This window comes from Macaca mulatta, chromosome 6 (assembly GCF_049350105.2).
Source record: "Macaca mulatta isolate MMU2019108-1 chromosome 6, T2T-MMU8v2.0, whole genome shotgun sequence".
Classification (NCBI taxonomy): domain Eukaryota; kingdom Metazoa; phylum Chordata; class Mammalia; order Primates; family Cercopithecidae; genus Macaca; species Macaca mulatta.
In genome coordinates, this window is record NC_133411.1 from 145,236,038 (window position 1) to 145,257,710 (window position 21,673).

Here is a 21,673-nt window from a genome sequence, read left to right on the forward strand (position 1 = left end):
TCCCTTAAGTAACCTCTAAAATCTTACTACCATGAGAAAACTCCTCAAATATTTGCTTTGGGTGAAGCACAGACTCAACAGTATGCTTCAAGTCTGGTTTCTAAATTTGCAATCTTAGAGGAGATACTATTTAGAGGAATAAACTCTTGCTCCTGATTTTTTTAACCTAATTAAAATATTTTCTCTTCCTGAACATTTCGTGGAGCTCACTTTCATGTTTATGTTAAAATATCTGTTTTAGGGCTGGGTGTGATGGCTCACGCCTGTAATCCCAGCACTTTGGGAAGCCGAGGTGGGTGGATCTCAAGGTCAGGAGATAGAGATCATGCTGGCTAACACGGTGAAACCTTGTCTCTATTAAAAATACAAAAGTTAGCTGGGTGTGGTGGTGGGTGCCTGTAGTCTCAGCTACTCAAGAGGCTAAGGCAGGAGAATTGCCTGAACCCGGGAGACAGAGGTTGCAGTGAACCGAGATTGTGCCACTGCACTCCAGCCTGGGCAACAGAGGGAGACTCCGTCAAAAAAACAAAACAAAACAAAACAAAACAAAATACGTTCTAAGGACAGAAGATGTCAAATTTCCAGTGTGCTGTGAGAAAACATTGGGTGAATTATTTGGAGTATAAACTTCAAACAAAATTAACAATCACCAGAGAAGAGAAGTTGTCATCAGAAAGACTCTTGGTCTAGAATTCCGAAGTGAGATGGAAAAAGGCCCAAACCACTGTTTTCAAAGAATATGTAGAAGCAGCTGGGAGACCTATTAACTCAACCGGCAAAGACCTAATCCCCATCATGCAAAAGGCTGGCAGCTGCATGCTCCTGTCCCAGGAATGCAAACATGAGCTCTCACCTCCCAGGTCCAAGCAACTACACTGTGAGTAAGTGCATTGTATTCTAACCATGGGAGGGAATGGTGGGGGGGATGGAAAGAGAGAGAGAGAGAGAGAGAGAGAGAGAGAGAGGAGGGGGGGAGAGAGAGAAAGAGAGATATTGAGAGCCGCTATACTTAGCATTTCAGTGTGGCCCTTCTGAATTTTCAAAGCATTTACCAATCAGTAATTAGCAGTCTCACTCTGGAGCTAAAAAAAACAGGATTTTATTACAAATTTCACACTTTAGGTATGGGAGATGGAGAGATCATAGTAATGTAAAAGACGATCATGCTACCAAGCATTTGGGCGTCCTTTTCTGTTTGAAAATTGACAGTACTTAGAATATGTTCACACCATCCTTACATCATTGTAATTTTAGAAATAGGCATATAATCTTATCATTTTTTTTCTTAGTTTTCTTAGATCTTACAGCATACTGCCTCTATGATAACTAGAGCTTGTATCTCACCTCTCCACAGTTGTTGACCATGTAGGGAGTATGAAAGAGTACGGATGGTACCACATCATCTGATCTACTTTATTGAGAGTTGATGAAAAAGTACATAGTGTCCTATTGCTCAGGCAGGACATGTTTTGAAAGAAAGACCAAGCCAAATATTCAGAGTGTTTACCCCTATAGTGTGTTTGAGTGTGTGACCTTTACATCAGGTACTAATCATCTAGTTTATAAATGGAAAAGAAAGAGAGGCACACTTAGTTCATCAATGCCAAGTGAGATTTATGGCTTGTTACAACTGATTGATGGAGATTTTTTCACTTTTCAATCAAATGCAGTACTTTCAGTTTTCTTGATTGGCATTAAATGGGACCCCATCTTGGATCCCAGGGCTGCAATGGCATTTTCCAGCTTCTAACTCATGGGCTGATGGGAGAAAACAACAGCCATGAATTGTTACCACACTATAGCCTAAAAACCAAACACGAAAATAATGCAAAACCTGAAAAAAGACCACAAAGATAAATGAAAAATAAACTGAATGTGGCTTTGGACTTCCTGTTGTGGCTGAAAAATACCTATCTGGGGTTTGATGGGGAAATGAGTAATCACTTCCACTGGCATCCATTTTCATTCTGCTTAATAACATTGAGTTCTTTTCATTGATATTTTCAGAAATGGGAGTCTTAGACTATGCAAATGGAATCAAATCTTGATAACTACCTAAAGGAGAAGAGGAATGTTTCTATTATGCTCCATCTTGTTACTAACCTCACAAGCTAACTGTTCTTGCTCATTCCTGGGTATAAGTCAAGCCAACTACGGGAGGAATTGGCTTACAGTTTAACTTTAAAACAAGATGATAAGAGTCCCTTCCTGAAACTAACCCACTCCTTGCTCAGGGTCCTTGCTCAGGGACCAAAACTGCCTTTGTAAACCTAATAAATTGCCCGCAAGGTTAGAATTATGGTAGGGGCCTAAATTCTGTTAGAATGTAGGCATAGTTAAATTCTAACCAGTCGCTGTTTTATAATTTGTCTTTTTATAACTGCTTACTGCTCAGGTGTCACGTAGCTGGAGGTCATTTGTAACTTCCCCAATTGGTCCTATAGATAACGGCACTGTTGTCAAACATAAGACTAATGTTTGAGATCTTTTTCAGACTTTTGCATTCTGGTGACCAACTAACTCCACTTGGACCTGTGACTCATACCAAGAAACAGACTCGAAAGGTCCTGTGTCCCCCATCCAGAAATGGACTCAGTGCACGAAGACAGTTTTGACATTCCTATAATTTCATCCCCAACCAGTCAGCAGTACCCATTCTCTAGTCCCTGCCCACTAAATTCTTCTTAAAAACCCTAGCTTCTGAGTTCTTGGGAAGGCAGAATTGACAAATATCTCCTGTCCTTCTGCTAAGCAGCCTGGTGATAATTAAACTCTCTCTACTGCAACAACAACAACAACAAAAGTGAGAGGATGTCCTGTTTATAACAGAATAAATTGTCAGAGGAAATTAAAAATAAAGTCATAGAAATACTAGAAGAGAACTCAGGTGCATTAAAAAATAACCTTTGAGGAATTGAAATCAGTACACCAAAGAGAAATCTGCATTCCCGTGTTAATTGCAGTATGATTTGCAATAGTGAAGACATAGGGAAAACCAAAAAGCCATCAATGAATGAATGGATTAAAACATGTGGTATATATACACATTAGAATACTATCTAGTCTTACAAAAGCAGGAAGTTCTGTTATTTGCCACAACATGGATGAACCTAGAAGAATTATGCTAAGTGAAATAAGCTAGGCACAGACAAATGCCATGTGATTTTATTTATATGGAATCTAAACAAGTTGAACTTGTAGAAGTAGAGAGTAGATTGGTGGTAGGTGGTGTGGATAAAGAAATGGGAGATGTTGGTCCCAAAGTACAGAGTTTCAGTTAGATGGAAGAATAGGTTCTGACGATCTATTGCACAACATAGTGACTATAGATTGTAATAATGTATATTTTAAAAAGCTGAAAAAAGGACTTTAAATATTTTCCCTGTAAAGAAATGATAAGAAATGATAAGTATTTGAAGTGATTAATATGTTAATTAACCTGATTTGATCATTCTAGAATGTATACACATATGAAAACATCACATTATATACCATAAATATATATACTTATTTATCAATACAAATAATTGTTGAGTAGCCTTTTAAAACATGACATGAAATCTACAAGTCAAACTGAAAAAACTCACAAATAAGAAAGCATAAAATTTGAATAAAATTTCTGTTCAGAAAAGATTACCATAAAGGAGATAAAAAGACAAACTGAAAAAATATTTGCAATGCACAAAACAGATAAACATCAATTTTTTTCATAAAAATAATTTTTATAAACCCTAGGTAAAAACAGTAATGAGCCAAGAAAAAATGGACAAAAGACACAAGAAGACAATTCACAGAAAAAGAAATACAAATGAACATTAAATAAAGAGTTGTTTAATCTTACTCATAAAAGAAATTCAAATTAAAATAGCACTGAGATACTGTTTCTCACCTACAAAATCAGCAACCATTTAAAAATTTGCTAACACTCACTGTCTGTAAGGAAGTAAGGAAAAGAGACTCTCATTCTCTCTGTCTGTGAAATTTATGATTTGAGGCTGCCTTCTGGGAGGGCAATTGTCAATCTCTTATGTAGCTTTCAGTGCCAATGCTCTTTGACCTAGCAACTCCATTTTGGGGAGTTTAACCTACAGATGTGGTCACAGAAGTACAGAAAGTTATATATATAATGATGTTTAATATAGAACTGTTTATTAAAACAGAAAACTGGAATTAGCCTAAAGTTCATCAATAGGAAAATGATACATAAATTACAGTGCATCTATCTTGTGGAACACTACAGCTATTGGGGAGAAAGAGGTAGACTTGGAGATGCTGATATGGACAGACATTTCTGCCAGATTTTATTATTAATTAAAGAAAAAGTCAGTTGGGAACTGAATGTGGGGTATATTTTAATAATTTTAAGGCAAAAAGTAAATAAATTAACATATACATATATTTACATATACATATACACACACACACACACACACACACCCTTATGTAAAAATAAAAGATTTATGCCCAGATATAAAAGAAATTATTAATAAGGCTGAGTCTGGGAATTGACACTGGGGCAAAGAGAGGGTTAAGGAAGAGGAGCTTACTTCTTGCTGTCTATTTTGGGTCCTATTTGGATGATTTTTCACATCATATATTCCTTTGATTAAAAAATTGAAAAGAGGATGAATAATTTCTTCATTTATCCCTTATTCCTGTACAACACTCACTATTCAGATAATTCAAAGAGAAACCAAACTCTTGGCTGCTCCAGGCTTAGCTCCTGCTTCTGACAATGAATTTTTCAACCAGTTACAGATCCAGCGGCAATATGGGACCTCAGATTATTAGCACAGTTTAGTTCCTCCCCTTATTGTGGCTTAATTCACCTGAAATAGATTATGCATATCTGGGCCATGTTGCTGAAGTCATGTTAAGAACAAGTCTCTGATCTTAGCCCTCTTCTCATTAATTTTTAATTCCAGCTCCCTCTTGTTGATCCTTAGGAAATACAAAAAACAGCCCTCACCATTTTTTTTAGTAGCCTTTCAGGTAATTTAGTCATGCCTTCTTGGCTTTCTCCATCCCCTACTCTACCACTTCCTTTCTAACCCCTAATGTGTAATTTTTCACAGGCCTTCTAAGTGTTTTTGAAATATAACCTCAACAAAGAATGGTAAAAATTCCATCAAGGTAACAGGCCATGAAGCTGCCTGGGTCCTGCATGGTCCTCCCAAGGGCTGGGCTGGTGTATAGATGTGAACTCACATGCCTCCCTCTGTTCACCAAGCCCATCCTGGAGAGCTGGCCAAGAACATCAATAATCTCAGGGATCTGTATTCAGTTCTGCTGAGGGGTGCAGACTGCTGGGTGTGTAAGAGAAGGATCCTCTTGAAAAATGAGAGTGTTCTTCTTCCTTTTAAATGGATCATCACTGACCCCTGGGAGTAGGGGTTATGTTTTGGAAAGAATGGCTGAAGCTGACCTATGGAAGCCAAGTCTGGGCCCAGCCATCATCTGTCTCTCTCTAGTCAGGGATCAGAACACCTTGTCCCATCTCCTGCAGACTTGACCCTGCCTCAGTCCCTGGGGCCTACCCTCACCTTATATTGGGCCACAGAAGCTGCTCTATGGTGGAAACTCACTGGATTGTGAGATTTGGTTTTATTGATGGTGACACTACATTTTCTAGGAATTGATATTTATGAAGTGTTAACATAACATGGGAGAAATGCCAAAATTACAACATTCAGTGAGAAAAGCAGGATTCCAAATTACTATACAGCCTTGTAACAATTGTTTGAGACAAACAAATCTATGCACAGAAAATATAACTGGATCTCCCTACTTAGTAATAGGTCACAAAACAAAGTCCTAGCATGAAACTGTGGAAGAATGAATGGAGAAATAGTCAGAACACTGGAATGGAATAGAAAACAAAGAAACAGAAACATGTATTTGGGAACTGGTATGTGATAGAGGTGGATAGAGATTAGTGAAGAAAAGTTAGATTATTTAATGGATGAAACTGGGAAACTAAATGTACAGAGAAAAGCAAAAACTGAAACAAACTCACTCTACATACAAAAGCAAGCTCCAGCTGTGGTAAGGACTTAAAAGTGAATGGTAAAGCTAGTGAAAGTAATAGAAGAAAAAAAAAGATGTAATATAGAATAATTCTTCATAATCTTAATTGGGAAATAAGTTCTTAACAAGATGATGCATAAACCATTCAAAAGCGAGGTTTTCTGTTCAACAAAGAATGATAGATAAATGTAACTGATGTTGGGGCTCAAAAATGCTACCCCAAGGCACTTTGAACTGAAGGAGATTGGTAGGGCCTTAGAAGTAAGAAGGTCATTCTGACCTTCCCCAGCCTTTGTGAGAGCTGGCCTTGAAATTCTCTGACCTACTTTGCTAGAAAATAGGAAATAAGATCCTTATTCTGGAAGCGTCCTTCCCTATTCCTGGGAAGGAATGCTACACAGAGAAGCTGAGAAGAATCTGAACAGACAGGCCTTGGTCTATTACCGTTAGATCATACCCTTTTGTCCAATCACCATTTTACATGGCTGTCCGTTCTTCATCTAAACTAAGCATAAAAGTAGACATTTCTTCCTGAGTCTTAAGGTCTTCACTTCTGAAAGTGTCCGTGTCATGTAAAACTTTGTTAAATAAATTTATGTTTTTCTCTTGTTAATCTGTCATTTGCTACAGGGGTATTGCCTGTGAACCTTGTGATAGGTGATGGAAAAGGCATTATTCCCTTTTTGCCCCTACACAGATGAGTGACACACTGGGAAAAGATGTTTGCAGTGTCTGAAATAGAGAAGGAACTAGTATTTAGAATACATAAAGAACACTTGAGGTATTTTTAATACCTCAAGACAGAAATCCTGTTAAAAAGTGGGTAAAGCATTATTGTGTATATACCCAAAGGAATATAAATCGTTCTACCATAAAGACACATGCATGTGTATGTTAATCACAGCACTATTTACAATAGCAAAGACAGAGAATCAACCTCAATGCTCATCAATGGTAGACTGGATAAAGAAAATGTACATAAATACCATGGAATACTATGCAGCCTTAAAAAATGAGATCATGTCCTTTGCAGCAACATGATGGAGCTGGAGGCCATTATCCTAAGCAAACTAACACAGGAACAGTAAACCAAATACTGCATGTTTTCACTTGTAAGTGGGAGCTAAACACTGAGCACACATGGACACAAAGAAGGGAACAACAGACTCTAGGGCCTACTCGAGGATGAAGGGTGGAAGGAAGGTGAGGAACAAAAAACTACCTATTGGGTAGTTTTTATCCCAGTACTTATTACCTGGATGATGAAATAAACTGCAAACCAAACCCCTGTGACATGCAATATACCTACGTAATAAATATGCACATGTATCCCTGAATCTAAAATAAAAGTTAAAATTTTTTTAAATGTGGGTGAAGAAAAGATCAAAGTAGGCAATTCACAGAAAGGAGAAACCTACATGTCTAAACAGTACAGGAGGTGGTCAGCCTCATTAGCAATTAGAGAAACACGAATTAAAATGACTTTACATTTCTCATACTGGCAAACATTAGACAGCAGCATGTGGCACATCAAAGCCCCTGAAAGAGTGTAGACTAGGGCGGGTCTTCTGGGGGTTAGTCTGCTGTGTTCACTGAACCTAGCTATGGGCATTCCTTCCTGAGTCTAGAACACAAGAATGCTTGAATAGGATTGTAAGGGGGTATAGGGATGTTCTTTGCAGCCTCCTTTGTGGCAACAACAAGTGAGAGGCAGCCTGGGTGTCTATCACTAAGAGAGTGAGCAAGTCAAAAACCGTAGGTGCAGGAAATATAGTAGTAGGCAGTAGACAGAAGCAAGAAACTAAACACATGTGCAAGCACACATGCAAAACAACCATGTTTTTCATAATTTCCATTAGAATGTAAGCTCCATGAGAGCAGAGACTACAGGGTTTTGATGGTCTTTAAGACCCTCTAGAACCTTGAGAACACAGTGGATGCAAAAGTCGTATTTCTTGAATTTTTGATAGATACATACTTATATATATAAATACATCAAATACATCAAAAAGGATGCTTTTTGGAGGAGAAGAAGAATGGAAGTAGGGATAAAGTATGAATGGAAGTAAAAATATGTTGATAATGTTCCATCGACTGAGTTAGAGTATTAATTCAAACTTTTTTACCTGGAGGTTGGGGAGGATTAGGAGGAAACACACCAAAATATGAACTATTCTGACCAGGCGCGGTGGCTTGCACCTGTAATCCCAGCACTTTGGGAGGCTGAGGCGGGCAGATCACCTGAGGTCAGGAGTTTGAGACCAGCCTGGCCAACATGGCCAAACCCCGCCTCTACTAAAAATACAGGTGGCAGGCACCTGTAATCCTGGCTACTTGGGAGGCTGAGGTGGGAGAATTGCTTGAACCTGGAAGGTGGTGGTTACAGTGAGCCAAGATCAAGTCACTGCACTCCAACCTGGGCGACAGAGTGAGACTCTGCTTCAAAAAAAAAAAAAAAAAAAAAAAAAAAAAAGATTCTTAGATAGTGGAATTAATGATTAATCCTAATATTCTTGTTCATCTGCTCTTCTATATTTTTAAAAATTCTACAATCAACAGTGTTTTACTTTTATTATCCCCAAACCCAACACTTTAAAAGGTTTTTGTCATACTTGAGAGGGCACTGTCCCCAACACCAAGTTTCCTCTCTCGGCTGTCGTCCCTCCTTTTATCTGTTCTGCTTTCCCCAACACCACAACTGCGCACACACACATAAGTATACACACACGCAACACACACACCATGTACACATACAACACACACACACATACACATACACACAACACACACATGGACACACACATTTATGAAGTTCCCATATCCCTGGCTTGGTTTGTGCTTGGTCAATAACCAAGAAATCAATAACCTCTGGTTTCCTCCAGACTGACCTCCGAGTTACGATTATCTTTGGCTTCCTAGAATATATGACCCACTGTATGAGTCACTGACCTCTGGCCTAGTTTACCCTACTGGGGGTCTTCCTGGATTCCTGGTCTCAACCTTTGCCAGTTTATCTCAACCTGGTGCTTACCCTACTGTACTGAGTTGAATAGCACCACGCACCCCAATGCATGTCCTTCCTGGAACCTCAGAATGTGACCTTATTTGGAAATAGGATATTTGCTGGTGTAACTCGTTAAGATGGAGTCCTATTGGAATAGGGTGGATCCTCACTCCCAAATGACTGGTGTCCTTATCAGAAGAGAATTAACATAGAAAAACACAGCGAGAACCCTACTGCATTATAACAGAGGCAGAGACTGGAGTGGTGCATTGACAAATAAAGGCTTGGCAGAAACCACCAGAAAGTAGAAAGAGGCAAGGACAGATCCTCTTCTAGAGCCTCCAAGGAGGGCATGACTGAGCTAACACCTTGATTTTGGACCTCTAGCCCTCAGTACTGTGAGAGAATAAGGTTCTGTGCTTTTAAGTCACCACGTTTGTGCTACTTTGTTATTGCGGCGCTCAGAAACTAAAACAACCACCCACACTCAATTGAGTATTTGCCAAAGGAGATTTTGGGTGCCCAGAAAAGCCTTGATTGCACCCAGTCTCTTCTTGGCATGGCATTTTCAATGTCCAGAGTCCCCTGAAGGAAAGGAGAAGGGGAGGTCTACTGCATAACTTTATTTATGCTAAAATAAGCTTTAGTTTAACATAAATCAGAGAGAAGATTCAGCCATTTTCCTCTACTTTAATGAAAAATTTACTGGGTTCATGCAACCAACAGAGAGAGAAAGATGTTTTTAGAATCTTGAAAATGCAATGGGAAGATTAAAGTCCACTGGAATCCTTTCCATTCTGGCGTTATCACTTCTGAACCCACTTTCCAATACCTCTGCTTTGCAAAGAACAATTTGGCTGAGCCTGGGACACACTCTCTTCTAAGGTCAAGGTCAATTTTCCATCAAAGATCAAGGTGGAAAATTGGAATTGACATAACTCTCCTGTTCTCCTTCTATTTTACTGGGCTCCTGTCTTAGAGGATAAGTTAAAGAGCTGGCTCTGTTCTGCTTCCTGTCCCTATGGCTCTCCACTGCCTGGAGCACCACTGTGAAGCACTGAGAGGTCCCAGAGATAGGAGAAGCAGGGTCCTGGGGAGCTTGAAGACAAGACGGTGGTCCTAGAAGCAGCGAGGAGACAGTCACCTGCTCCAACTGCACTATGGCTTCATCTGCAATGAAGCACCTGCTGGTGGAGATGCGCTAGTCCTTCTGCGTTCATATGCCACTCACCCCGTCCTGGGAGGGTCTCGTCTTTCTACATAGGCCTTCCAACTCTTTCCATTCTTGAGCTCTCCAATCCATTTTCTATAGCAGGTAGAGTAGATCTTTCCAAACTGCATATATGAGTCACTCACTCACTTGCTGAAAACATCCGATGCCTCGCCATTCACCCTACAATGAAGTCCAACTTCTTACACGGCCACTAATGGTAAAGCCATGGCTAAGGTTCTCTTTAGCATCCATGTCACCTGCCACTTCTGTTTACTCCCTCCAGTAGATCCAGACCATGTTACTCAGAATTCTCTGAATGGGCTTCTTTTTCTCCTTCCCTTCACTGGGCTATTTCATGTGTCGTTTCCACATTCAGAGCCCTCTTTCCTATTCTCTGTTGTCCATTTATCTCTTTTATTCCATTGGGTTTCATTTTAGACATTGCCGTAAGCTGCCCCATTAAGACAACTCTATTAAAATTACATTTTTATTTTCTATCACAATTGTAATGCTGTGTTTATTGGTATGATTATATGAAAGACACTTATCTCCTCCCCTTGACAATAAGGTCCTTGAGGGCAGGAACTTTATATTGTTCATTTTATGTCAGCATCCAACTCAGAGCCTTGTCCAGACTAGAAGCTTTATATGTATTCGTTGCATGAATAGGGAATTTTCAGATGGCTCTGTTACTAGGGCCTGCCTAGCTCTGATATTCTGTGAGTCTATAGATCTTGTCCCCATCCTGACAAATATTTTCTGTATTTAATCTGAGTGTGAATTTACTGCTAATAAAACATGTGCCTCCCTGCAGATGGTGTGTGCAGCATACTTGATTAATGTTACTCTGCTGTGATTAATGTATATAGCATTGTAATTATTTTTTCAGAGAAAAATCTCTGCATTTCCATTTGATTTAATTTGTGCTACTACTCATTGGCTAACATCCTCAAAGAACTGTTTCCATTTTCTCCATATCTCTGATATTTCAGACTGATAGTTGCACTTGTGTAGGAAATGATTTTTCTCAATTTTTGTATGTGTAGTGATGAATCTTTTCCACGGAGATATTTTTCAAAAAATAATCTCTGTATTTGGCAGGATCTCTGCCTGCCCATTTCCTCCCTCCTCCTCTTTTGCTTCTCTGTCTTTCCAGCCCACGTCGCCTCTCTCCACAGTAATATGTTAGCAGCACTCTAAGCTTATTCAGTTTTACTGTTCTGCATTTTTTTCAATTGGAAAATATTCCCTTGGCCTATTTTTAACCATGGAGCTCACACGTACAGCCTAGTTGTTTTCTTGTGCGGGAAAAATCTGCCATGGGAGTGGGAAGCTTAGCAGAAATCAGCAAGACCCTCTGAATAGAGGAGGTGCTGATATTTAATCCATGTTACTGGGAGGAAAAGTTGTGGTGCTGAAAATCCAGTGGGTGCTGAGAAACAGAGAGATCCTCATGGAGCTCTCTGGTGAAAACTTAATAGTGCTTATTATGTATATCAGCTTCTCTGCAAGAAGTTACGTAATTTTTATCTCATTTAATCCTCACCAACAACCTGGGAGGTCATTATTCATTAATTTGATTGCTGATTTGTCTATTTACTGAGCTAATATTTACTTAATACTATATGTGCCAGGATTTTCTGGAGGTTAAATGGGATAGTGTAGAAATTTCTTAGCAACTTGATGAATGGTAATGTCACTTACAGAGTTGGACAGATTAGGGTAACAGCAAATGTTTGGGTGGAGTAAACAAGCATTCCATTTTGGTCAAGTTACAACTGAAGTACAGTCATGCATGGCACAATAGCATTTCACTCCAGAATGGACTGTATGTATGACAGTGATCCCATGAAATGATAATGGAGTTGCCCTATCCAGGTATATCATTAAAAATTTTTATACCATATTTTACTGTGCCTTTCCTATTTAGATATGTTATATACACAAATTCTGACCACTATATTACAACTGTCTACAGTGTTCAGGACAGTAACATGCCGCACAAGTGTATAGCCTGGGATCAATAGGCTATCCCACATAGCCCAGGTGTGTAGTGAACTGTATCATCTAGGTTTGGGTAGGAACACTCTATGATATTCACACAGTGATGAAATTGCTTAACAATGCATTTCTCAGGACATATCTTCATTAAGTAATACATGATTGTATCCTACCCTCCATTTTTCAAATGAGGAAACTAACTTCCAATAGATGCCCAAGATTACATGGTTGGTAGGAGAGAGAACCAGGTCAGTCTGGTTCCAGGGCCAAGCTCCTCACTGTCCACTCCTCAGCCTCCAGGAGATGAAGCATGGTGCAATGGGTGCCCTCCAGGACCTGCCAGTCTGCGCTTGTCTCTTTTATCACACTCAAATAACTGTCACCCAGAGCATACTGTCTCCCTGTATCTTGGAGGCAGATACTCATGACATAGACCCTAGAAGAGAAACATCATCTAATTTTAGGCATTATTTGTGACCCAATGAAAAGTTGTTATTAAAGGACACATTAATTGACTCATTTTCCTGTGATGACTCATTAATGAATGCTCTGGCAAAAGCATTCCCCTAGACATGTAGGAAGAAAAATAGAAAAAAAAAAAAAAAAAAACAAAGCTAACATAAGCAGAAGTCACTTTGTCCCTTCTCTGGAGATAAGCCAGTCCCTGGGTCTTGCTTTCAGGTATAGGGTCCTGTGACCAGGCCCCAGTGTGGCCCTGAGGAAAGGCATTCACACTTTGATTACATTTCACCTGTGTATGCTTAGTGAGTGGCAGTTCCATCAACTCATCACCTGACATCCACCAGCTTTCTTTCCTCTACTCACATTTCTGCATCATCAGATGCTCAAACACAGGACTAGAGGGACACAGATCCCTGAGGGGATTAGGGATAGTATACAGTCGTCCCTCAGTATCTGCAGATGATTGGTTCCATGACCTTCCCCCCTACCAAAATCTGAGGGTACTCAAGTCCCTGATATAAAATGGCATCATATTTGCCTATAACCTATGCATATCCTATATACTTTAAATCATTTCCAGAGAATGTATAATACCCAATACAATGTAAATGCTATGTGAATAATTGTTCTACTGTGTTTTATTTATTTGTATTGTTTTTATTGTATTGTGATTTTTTGTTTATTTTTTTCCGAATATTTTCCATCTACAGTTGGCTGAATCCATTGATGTGGAACCTGTGGATAGGTACGGCCAAATGTATAAGCTCACGCTTTGAGGACTTTTCTTCTAGATTCTGTCTTACACACACAGGCACACATCACACACATAAAACATCCTTTTAAGGCCTGCAGCCTTCACAACTTAAAAAATATTTTCCCAATAGAAAAGGAAACAATTTTCAAGTCATTTCCTGAATGTTAAGCAGGCATTTATTTATACTCCCAGCCAAGCTTTCAAACTTCAAGGAAATGTATAATATTTTTCCCAGGGTGTTGGACTATAACATTTAAAAATTCTAAAATGATTCAAAGTATTTGAGAAACTGGTGCAAACACTGAAAGCTGGGGCAATAGGCTTATTCAGCCTGCAGCCCAGGTGGGGGCCTTTCCCCAAGCTTCCTGTCTCCCTGGCTGCACACAGCCAGAGGTTAGATGTGCTCTAAGCCCTGGCACAATGAGACAAAGTCACTCCTTCTCCTCACTCTTCTCTTTTCTATTCTGATAAGTTTGTAAGCAGATTGCAAACTATCACCTAAACATCTTTACCTTCCACAATGTGATCTCTCTAGAGATCATAGCAGGTGGCAAATTGGTCTTATTTATCGTTATTTGCATTTTTAATTTGTAGTATTTTAGGCCCAGAGAATTTTCACGAGTCTTAAGATGACAGTGCAAACATTAATACATAATTCATCATCTATTTTTCATAATACATGTGGTTAACAACCCATTGATAAACAGAAAAATCATTACCACTTTAAGTAGGATGAAGTTAGTTCTTGGCCCTACTCTTCCTCTCTGAGGTCTCAAAGGATAAATTGCTTGTGACTGAAGCACCATCCACAACCTCCATGCTATTTTGTCAACAGGAAGAGCCTTCTTACTTGTACCTTTGTTATTCTTCAGAACCACTAGATGTTAAATAACTGCAATACAGTGTTTGTGAGGCTTCCACAGTCTCTGATTCGGGCACACTGGATGCTTTTAAATGTAAGCGAAAGATGAGAAAGCAAGAGAGATACCCCTACCCCATACTGCTTTCTCTTTCCTTCCAAAGTCCTAAACCTCACTCTACAATATTCCCTTGTCATCTTTTCTTTCCATGTCCCCACTCTGCCCCATCAGGCATTGCTGTTTTCATAACTCAGTTGGAAGAAATATTAATTCCTCTAATCGTTTTGAAATAAAAGCTCCACAGAAAAATAAAATGCATAGACAAAATGCCCAGGAATTTGACTGGGAAGCAAATAAAGGAGACTAGCAAAATAAAATGGACCCTAAGCAATTTTATCACGAAGATGATCAGTGAAGAAAACCAAGCAGATTAATTCAGGAGAGCTGCAGACATCACACTGTGTTCTTGGTGGCTGTTATCCAACTGAAGTAGACAATTTTTTCATTTTTCCTTGCTACTCTAGGTGCCTCTACACAGGGAGCGCATATTCCACAAGGATGAAGCACTTCTGAGAAGTCCAGCTCACACTAATATTCCTTTTCTCTGGCTCTTACTGCATAGAAAAACCAGTCAACCAAAATGTCATTTGTTGGCAGTGCTCCCAAAACCCATTTTAGGTACTGTGGGGAAGATCAAGAAGACACACTTTGCCCTCCATCACCATACAGTGAAGCAAATGATTGGGAACAGCTATTTAATGTGTATGGACTTTGTCCCCCCAACCAGCTTGTAACTTTCTTTACAGCTTCCTCGTTTCACTGTGTCCATCAAATGCCGCTATTAAATCCACCCATGGAGGAAGAGTTTAAACCATAAAGAAAAGGAGTCAAGTGCTTCATTAGTTGAAATGATTATCCTTTTAGGATTTCCTTTATTCCCTTCATCAAGTATTTCTGGAATGCTCACTAGCTTATTGGGTGCCATACAAGGCACCAGGGAGGCCCCAGTGACCACATCGAGTTTTAATGTCTTTCTAGATCCAAGATGAGAGAGACATAAGAAAATCCTTGAACAGCTACATGATTTCTACACCAAAAAATAACGACTTGCCAGCAGGCATCTAACTCCAGCCACAATTTGCTGAAGACCTTGACATTGGCTGCAATTTTTGTTAATGACTAGTGTCTATTCTGGTGATAAATTAAAGTGACTCCAAAAACAATAGCCTGGGAAAACTATTTTTCATGGATGATGCTTCCTAGTCAGGAAGAGGTTTTCCCCGAATGAGTATTTTAGGGGATGTGGAGGATGACATATGACATTTCCAATAAGAATCTGATAGTTTTTTACACAATTGATGGCATCAGATCATCTCCATAATATGTGGCTACAAGCAGCAACATGTGGTCCCTTGAAAGCAGAATGGATTCAGAAATAGTGCATTTTAGAAGACACTCTCTTGCTCTTTATTTTTTTTTTTTTATTACAATTTGACTTCTTTCCTGCTAAGCTGCTCTCCTCTGAGAAGATTTATAATGTCAGGAATGCACATATAAGGCTAGCTGAATAAGCAATAAAGTACTAAAGGAACAGTTATGTTAATTTATAATGTGCCATTTGTCGACAATCCAAAAGACATTACTTCAAACAAAGGTGACTAGGTGGATGTTAATAGCCAGCAAATGTATTGATGCAAACTCTTGTTCCAAGTAACTGCATTGTAGAAAGGATTTTTCATTACGTTACTGGTCTTCTTAATTGTCCACAATTTTCATATTTACTTTTAAAATAAAAAATTGTCCAAAATTTTCATATTTACTTTTAAAATCAAAATATCATAGTAGATGCTTTCAAATGAACTTCCAGTTTCAGATATTGAAAATACTGAAATATGCCAGATTTGAGTTTTACTAAAAAAAATTGGCTCAGATGTAATTCCAAATGTTAGTTTAGTATCATTTTATTTAGCAAGGCTGGCATGCTCCCAGATACAGTAGAGAATTGTGCAATTTTCCAGATAATCTAATCCAAAAAAATCTTGTTTTGGCTTGAATTTTTAAAAAACTTTTTGGCTTGAAATATCTGAATTAATTAGTTTAGCCATTCCTTTCACATGGCCAATGCAGAATAGGTCTGAAGACTGTGCAACAAGCAAAGTTCAACCAATTTTCCTCAGCACATCCTTGACCTTAATGTTGGTGAGTAAGGTTTATTGTACAGAAAAAAAGAAAAAAGAGGCTATATTCCTTAAGAGTTTCTTTCAGTAATCTCTACCTCTACATCCACCAAGTTTTTCAGATGAGACCAAACAATGTAGGATTTAGAGAAGTGGCTTCAATTTAGTGGTTGGGTCTCAGGTGGAGGACAGATGACATAAAGTAAACTTCTTAAAGAATTCTTTTCTAGTCCCAATTTGTGGGGCCCTGCAACCTCCTCTTGGCCTGGCCTTTCTGTCCCTGGCTTATGGCATGAGCGTCTTCCTACAGAGAGGTTTCCATGACCTCATCTACATACAACAAAATTTTCTCCCTCTTCAGTCCCAGTGCCTCACACTCCAAATTCTCCAATTCTTATTTACCAGACAAATTAATTTCCCAAACTCTAGTTCTCATCACTTTAGTTCCCTAATTACAAACTTTCCACCGCTCTCCCTTTCCTACAAGACAACGTTAAAAGTGCTCAGCCTGACCTGCTGGGTCCTTTGAGATCCTTCCCCAACTGATCTCTTCAGCATTCCTCCTGAATGGCCTACCGGAAGCTTGTATTTGAGTCACATGGAACTACTCACCCTCCCTGCTCTGGCCCATTCTGGACCTCATCTTCACTTACCTCCTCCAAATGCCTACTCTCTCTTCCTGATGACCCAAACACTCCTACTCATTAAGGCCCAACCCAATTACATCTCCTTTGAGCCCTCCCTGAAAAATGCAGCCCAGGAGAACCTTCCTTTCTGTGAGCTGGTACCCATTCTTGGCCGTATAATTGTATGCCAAACAGGGCAGCTCCTCCAACGACATCTAGTTTGGATCATGAAGTTTTCACTTGCGGTAACAGCTCTGTGTGCAATACCTCTTTGTATGGCATGTAGCACATGATAGTCTGTAGTTGAATGGCAGGATGAGAAATAATGAGCCCAGTTGTGGTTCCTACTCTTCCAGCTATACCTTCTACAGTGGAGGATCCTCTATCATTCATGTAAAAACAAGTGAAACCTGAAAAGCTTGTTATACAAGCAAGGCTCTGGCCCTCAGTTTCCTGAAGTGGCTGAATTGACTCTGGGGTCTGAGTGCATAGATTAGAACAATGGTTTTGCTATTTACTGGCTATATGATCCTCTGTCTACTTCTGTGCCTTCATATAAAATGAGGCTAATAACAGTACTCAAGTCATCTGGTTGCTGAGAAGATTAAATAAGATCATATAGATAAAGTGGTTAGTGCTAGGCACACAATAACTGCCCACTAAATATTTGCTCTTGGCTGGGCACAGTGGCTTATGCCTATAATCTCAGCATTTTGGGGGGCCGAGGTGGGCAGATCATGAGGTCAGGAGATCGAGACCATCCTGGCTAACACGGTGAAACCCTGTCTCAATTAAAAATACAAAAAATTTGCCGGACATGGTGGCAGTCACTTGTAGTCCCAGCTACTTGGGAGGCTGAGGCAGGAGAATGGCTTGAACCCAGGAGGCAGAGCTTGCAGTGGGCTGAGTTCATGCCACTGGACTCTAGCCTGGTTGACAGTGCAAGACTCCATCTCAAAAAAGGAAAAAAAATTGCTCTTATTTTTATTAAACACTGTGTGAAAAGAATTTCCTACTTTAGGAAGTTTTCTCTTTCAGGTGGAATGTCAGTTGACAAAGCACAGGCCTGCTATTGAAAAATGCACTTTGGAGATGGGTTTCCATCCTCTAGGCTGGCCTGGCAGGTCAAGGTGTTCTCAGGGTGATTGAATTACAGAGCTTTCACCTGGGCTCATCTACTAGTTTGACAAACTCAGCTCTACAGAGACAGTTTCATTTTTATTTTCCTAAACCTCCTCCTCAGCCCATTGACAAGAAAATGGCAAGAGCTTCCCAGGTTTAAGAAAAGCTGCAGCCAGGTCTTCTTGTTAGACTGAGACTGATCAAAACATTCCAGGATGAGACAGAGATGTGAACAAGACAAATCAAAGCCACGTAGGTGAAACAATCAAGAAGTCTAAGCCTTGCACTAGGAAATAACCACAGGTCCTTAGGTATCCTAGACACTCCTGAGCTCCCTGAGACAGAGCTAAAGCATTGACATCAGAACCACAACATAATCCTGCCTGCACTCGTCTTTTACTGCATGGATTTGTACTCAAGTCACTTCTTACCGTATTTATGTAGTTTAAAATATTTCACCCAGAGGGCTGCTTTTCCTCAGGCCTACCTCTTATAGGTGAGATGTGTTCCCCTCCTCCCCTGGGCCTGCCTAGTAAGATCCCGAGGTTTCCCCCTTTCTTAGATTTGAAGACAACCCATTTCGCACTGGACACACGCGCAAGAGCCCCTTGGGCAACCTGCCTGCAGGGTACTAAGTGGGAGAGTTACCTTGAATTCAGTCTCGATGTTGGCTAGTCTGGCTAACTCGTTGCTGAGCTCCAGGGCGGTGAGGACAGGGTCTTCGCTGGACAGGGACAAGTAGGCGGCACTCGCCAGTCCTTTGTAGGCGTTCATGCGCGAGCGCGAGTGGCTGAAGGAGTCTTTCCGCTGTTTCTCGGTGCACTCAGTGCACTTGCAGAAGTAGTCATGCGGCCTCTCGATACGGGCACCCTTGAGCAGCAGGATGTGCACGATCTCATACTCCTGGCAGTGCGCCGCTAGGATGATGGGCGTGATGTCGTGGGAGAAGCGCGTGCCGTCCTCGTCGTAGGCATAGAAGTCGTCGTCACGCAGCTCCTGTTCCAGCGGGCTGAGCGTCAGGCGCTGGCCCTGCGCGAAGGCTGGGTGGTTGAGGATGGCCTCCACGATGCGCACGTAGCCCTTGCTGATGGCCAGCAGCAGCGCGTCCCCGACCCGTGCCAGGTTCTCCTTCTTTAGCAGCAGCTCCGTGACCTCTAGGTGCTCGTTGCCCACGGCCAGCTGCAGCGCGTTCTGCCCCATGTAGTCCACGCAGTTGAAGTTGAGGGTCTTGGACTCCTCCAGCATTTTCCGGACCACCGGGATGTTGCCATACTCAGCTGAGTCCAGGAAGCGTTCCTCCTCGGCCGTCAGGCTGGTGCCCTTCTCGTTGAACATGTAGGCGGGACCCCGGATGGCCTGGCGACGGCCCTTCTCCCTCAGCGTTGTGTGCCGGCGCTGCATGTTTTTGAAGGTGCTGCTCCCCAACCTATGGGATAGGGCAAAGATGCCAGGTTACTTTCCTGCAGATTCCCTAGCAGTAGAGCACACAATGGTTGAGATACACAAAGAATATCATGCTTGGAATCCTATGAGGAATTGTGCAGTCTTACAAATCATTGTCTCAATCATCAAGATTCAGACACACTGGGTTACCTGAACTATTTCTTTCAAGTGGTAGAATATGACTCAGTTGTCTGTCTCTATATGCCTTGGGTGGAGACGGGGTGGCAGAGCTGAAAAATGGATCTGGAAGGACCCTAATAATAGATGGAGGATGGGTGTGGGATGGTGGTATGGCTGAAGGCTATTGGTTTTATTTCCATTTGTATAAAGTTGAGAGAGCCACTAAACCCCTCGGTGCTTCAGTTTTCCAACCTGCTCAATGCGGATAACTTACATGTGCTGCAGAGTCTGTAGGAGGATTAAATGAGGTAATTTGTGTGTAGAAAGTATAAGTCAATGTAGGTTTTATTCTGTTCCCTCTTGCCTCTTTTTATGCCCAGCTCTCCAAGGGCTGTGCCAAAGAGTTGGCCATCACAAATACGGCTGCCTTCGGTTCAGATGTCTCCCCCTGAATGAGCTCCTGCACCATGGCAAAACTGCAGCAACATGCATGCATACCACACGTGTCTGTTTCTACATTCTGTGCTATTCTCTATGGGGACAGTGCTTTCTGGTCCACACGCAACCTAAGCACCTATTAAAGGGCAAGATGTGGCAGGAAACAGGACTAGAATCATTGCCACTTGCTGATGGCCACTGAAGCAACCCTTCTGAGAGAATTCAGCCTTAGCTTCTTAATATTGAGCCTGGATTTTTACATGGATGGAAGAAATAGCTCAACTTACATGCTGGGTCCGCTTCTTATTGCTGTTTCCCAGTGTGGCCTAGTGTAGAGCTTAATACTAATGCTACTAATAATAGCAGTTAACATTTATTAAGCACCTACTATATGCCAGGTATTATATTAAGAGCTTCACATGTATTAACTTGTGTAATTCTTGCATCAAATCTATGAGGAAGGTGCTATTATCATCCTCATCCTCAGATGAAGATACTAAGAGTAGAGAGGCTGAAAGGCAGACTTTGGAGTCAGGATGTTTGGAGTAGGAATCCTGGCTCCACCATTTGCCAGTCTTGGACAATGTAAGTTACCCAAACTTACGTTGCCAAGGTGTTGAAACAGCAAACTAGAGACAATAACAGCTACTGTGTAATTTAAGCTCAAGTTGGGGATATGCCACCTCTAGCCAGCCTTGAGACCTTGAGCAGGTCCCAGCTTCTAGATCTCAAATAACTATGGAATAGAGGGGCTGGACCAAGTGTTTCCTAAGCCTTTACCAACTTGGACATCTTAAACGTTGTTGATTCTCCAGTTGGTTCTACCTGTATTTTCTATTTTTCTTTTCTACTCTACCTCCACTCACATTATTCAGAGAATATTAGAATGGCATAAATTTTAACAAGAGTGTATCTTTTTTAAAGAGTAAGTACTTGGATATTTGTTTTTAACTATTTTCCATGGTCCCAGAGAATTTTTTTTTTTTTAATTCATCATGTCTTCATGCATAAACAATACTTAATATTTCACTTTAGCCATTTTTAAAAAATAATCAAACAAAAATGATTACAGAGAAAGGCTTTAAAATTAAATCCAATGTTTTGAGATTTTAAAAAGTCATGCAATTAGCCTTGTGAATGTTTAAATTGGGGACTCCATTTAGTTTTCTGCTCATTTTACCTTTTGACCTGCTCAACCTGCTCAAACCTTTTCGGTTTTAGTTTCTTGGGGGCCCTATGTTTGGTATGAAGCAAAGAATGGGGATCAGATCTTGGTACTCTAATCCTGCCTGGAGCTGAGTCACACTTCCCTTGGGAAAAGCTGCTAAATTATACAGTGGAGCTAACTTCTTTATCTGCACAAAATAAAAAGAATAATTATGGGCAACTCCCTCAAAAGGCAACCATGGGTGATAAATCCTAACCG

At 40.5% G+C, this 21,673-nt stretch overlaps 1 protein-coding gene across 1 annotated transcript in view; it reads right to left on the minus strand.

The window, feature by feature from the left end:
• TRPC7 (transient receptor potential cation channel subfamily C member 7) overlaps window positions 1-21,673 on the minus strand; it is a 151,263-nt gene that overhangs the window by 113,588 nt on the left and 16,002 nt on the right. Inside the window, exon 4 of the mRNA XM_028849743.2 lies at window positions 18,895-19,672. Coding sequence (XP_028705576.2) covers window positions 18,895-19,672 — 778 coding nt within the window. The remainder of the gene's footprint in view (window positions 1-18,894; window positions 19,673-21,673) is intronic.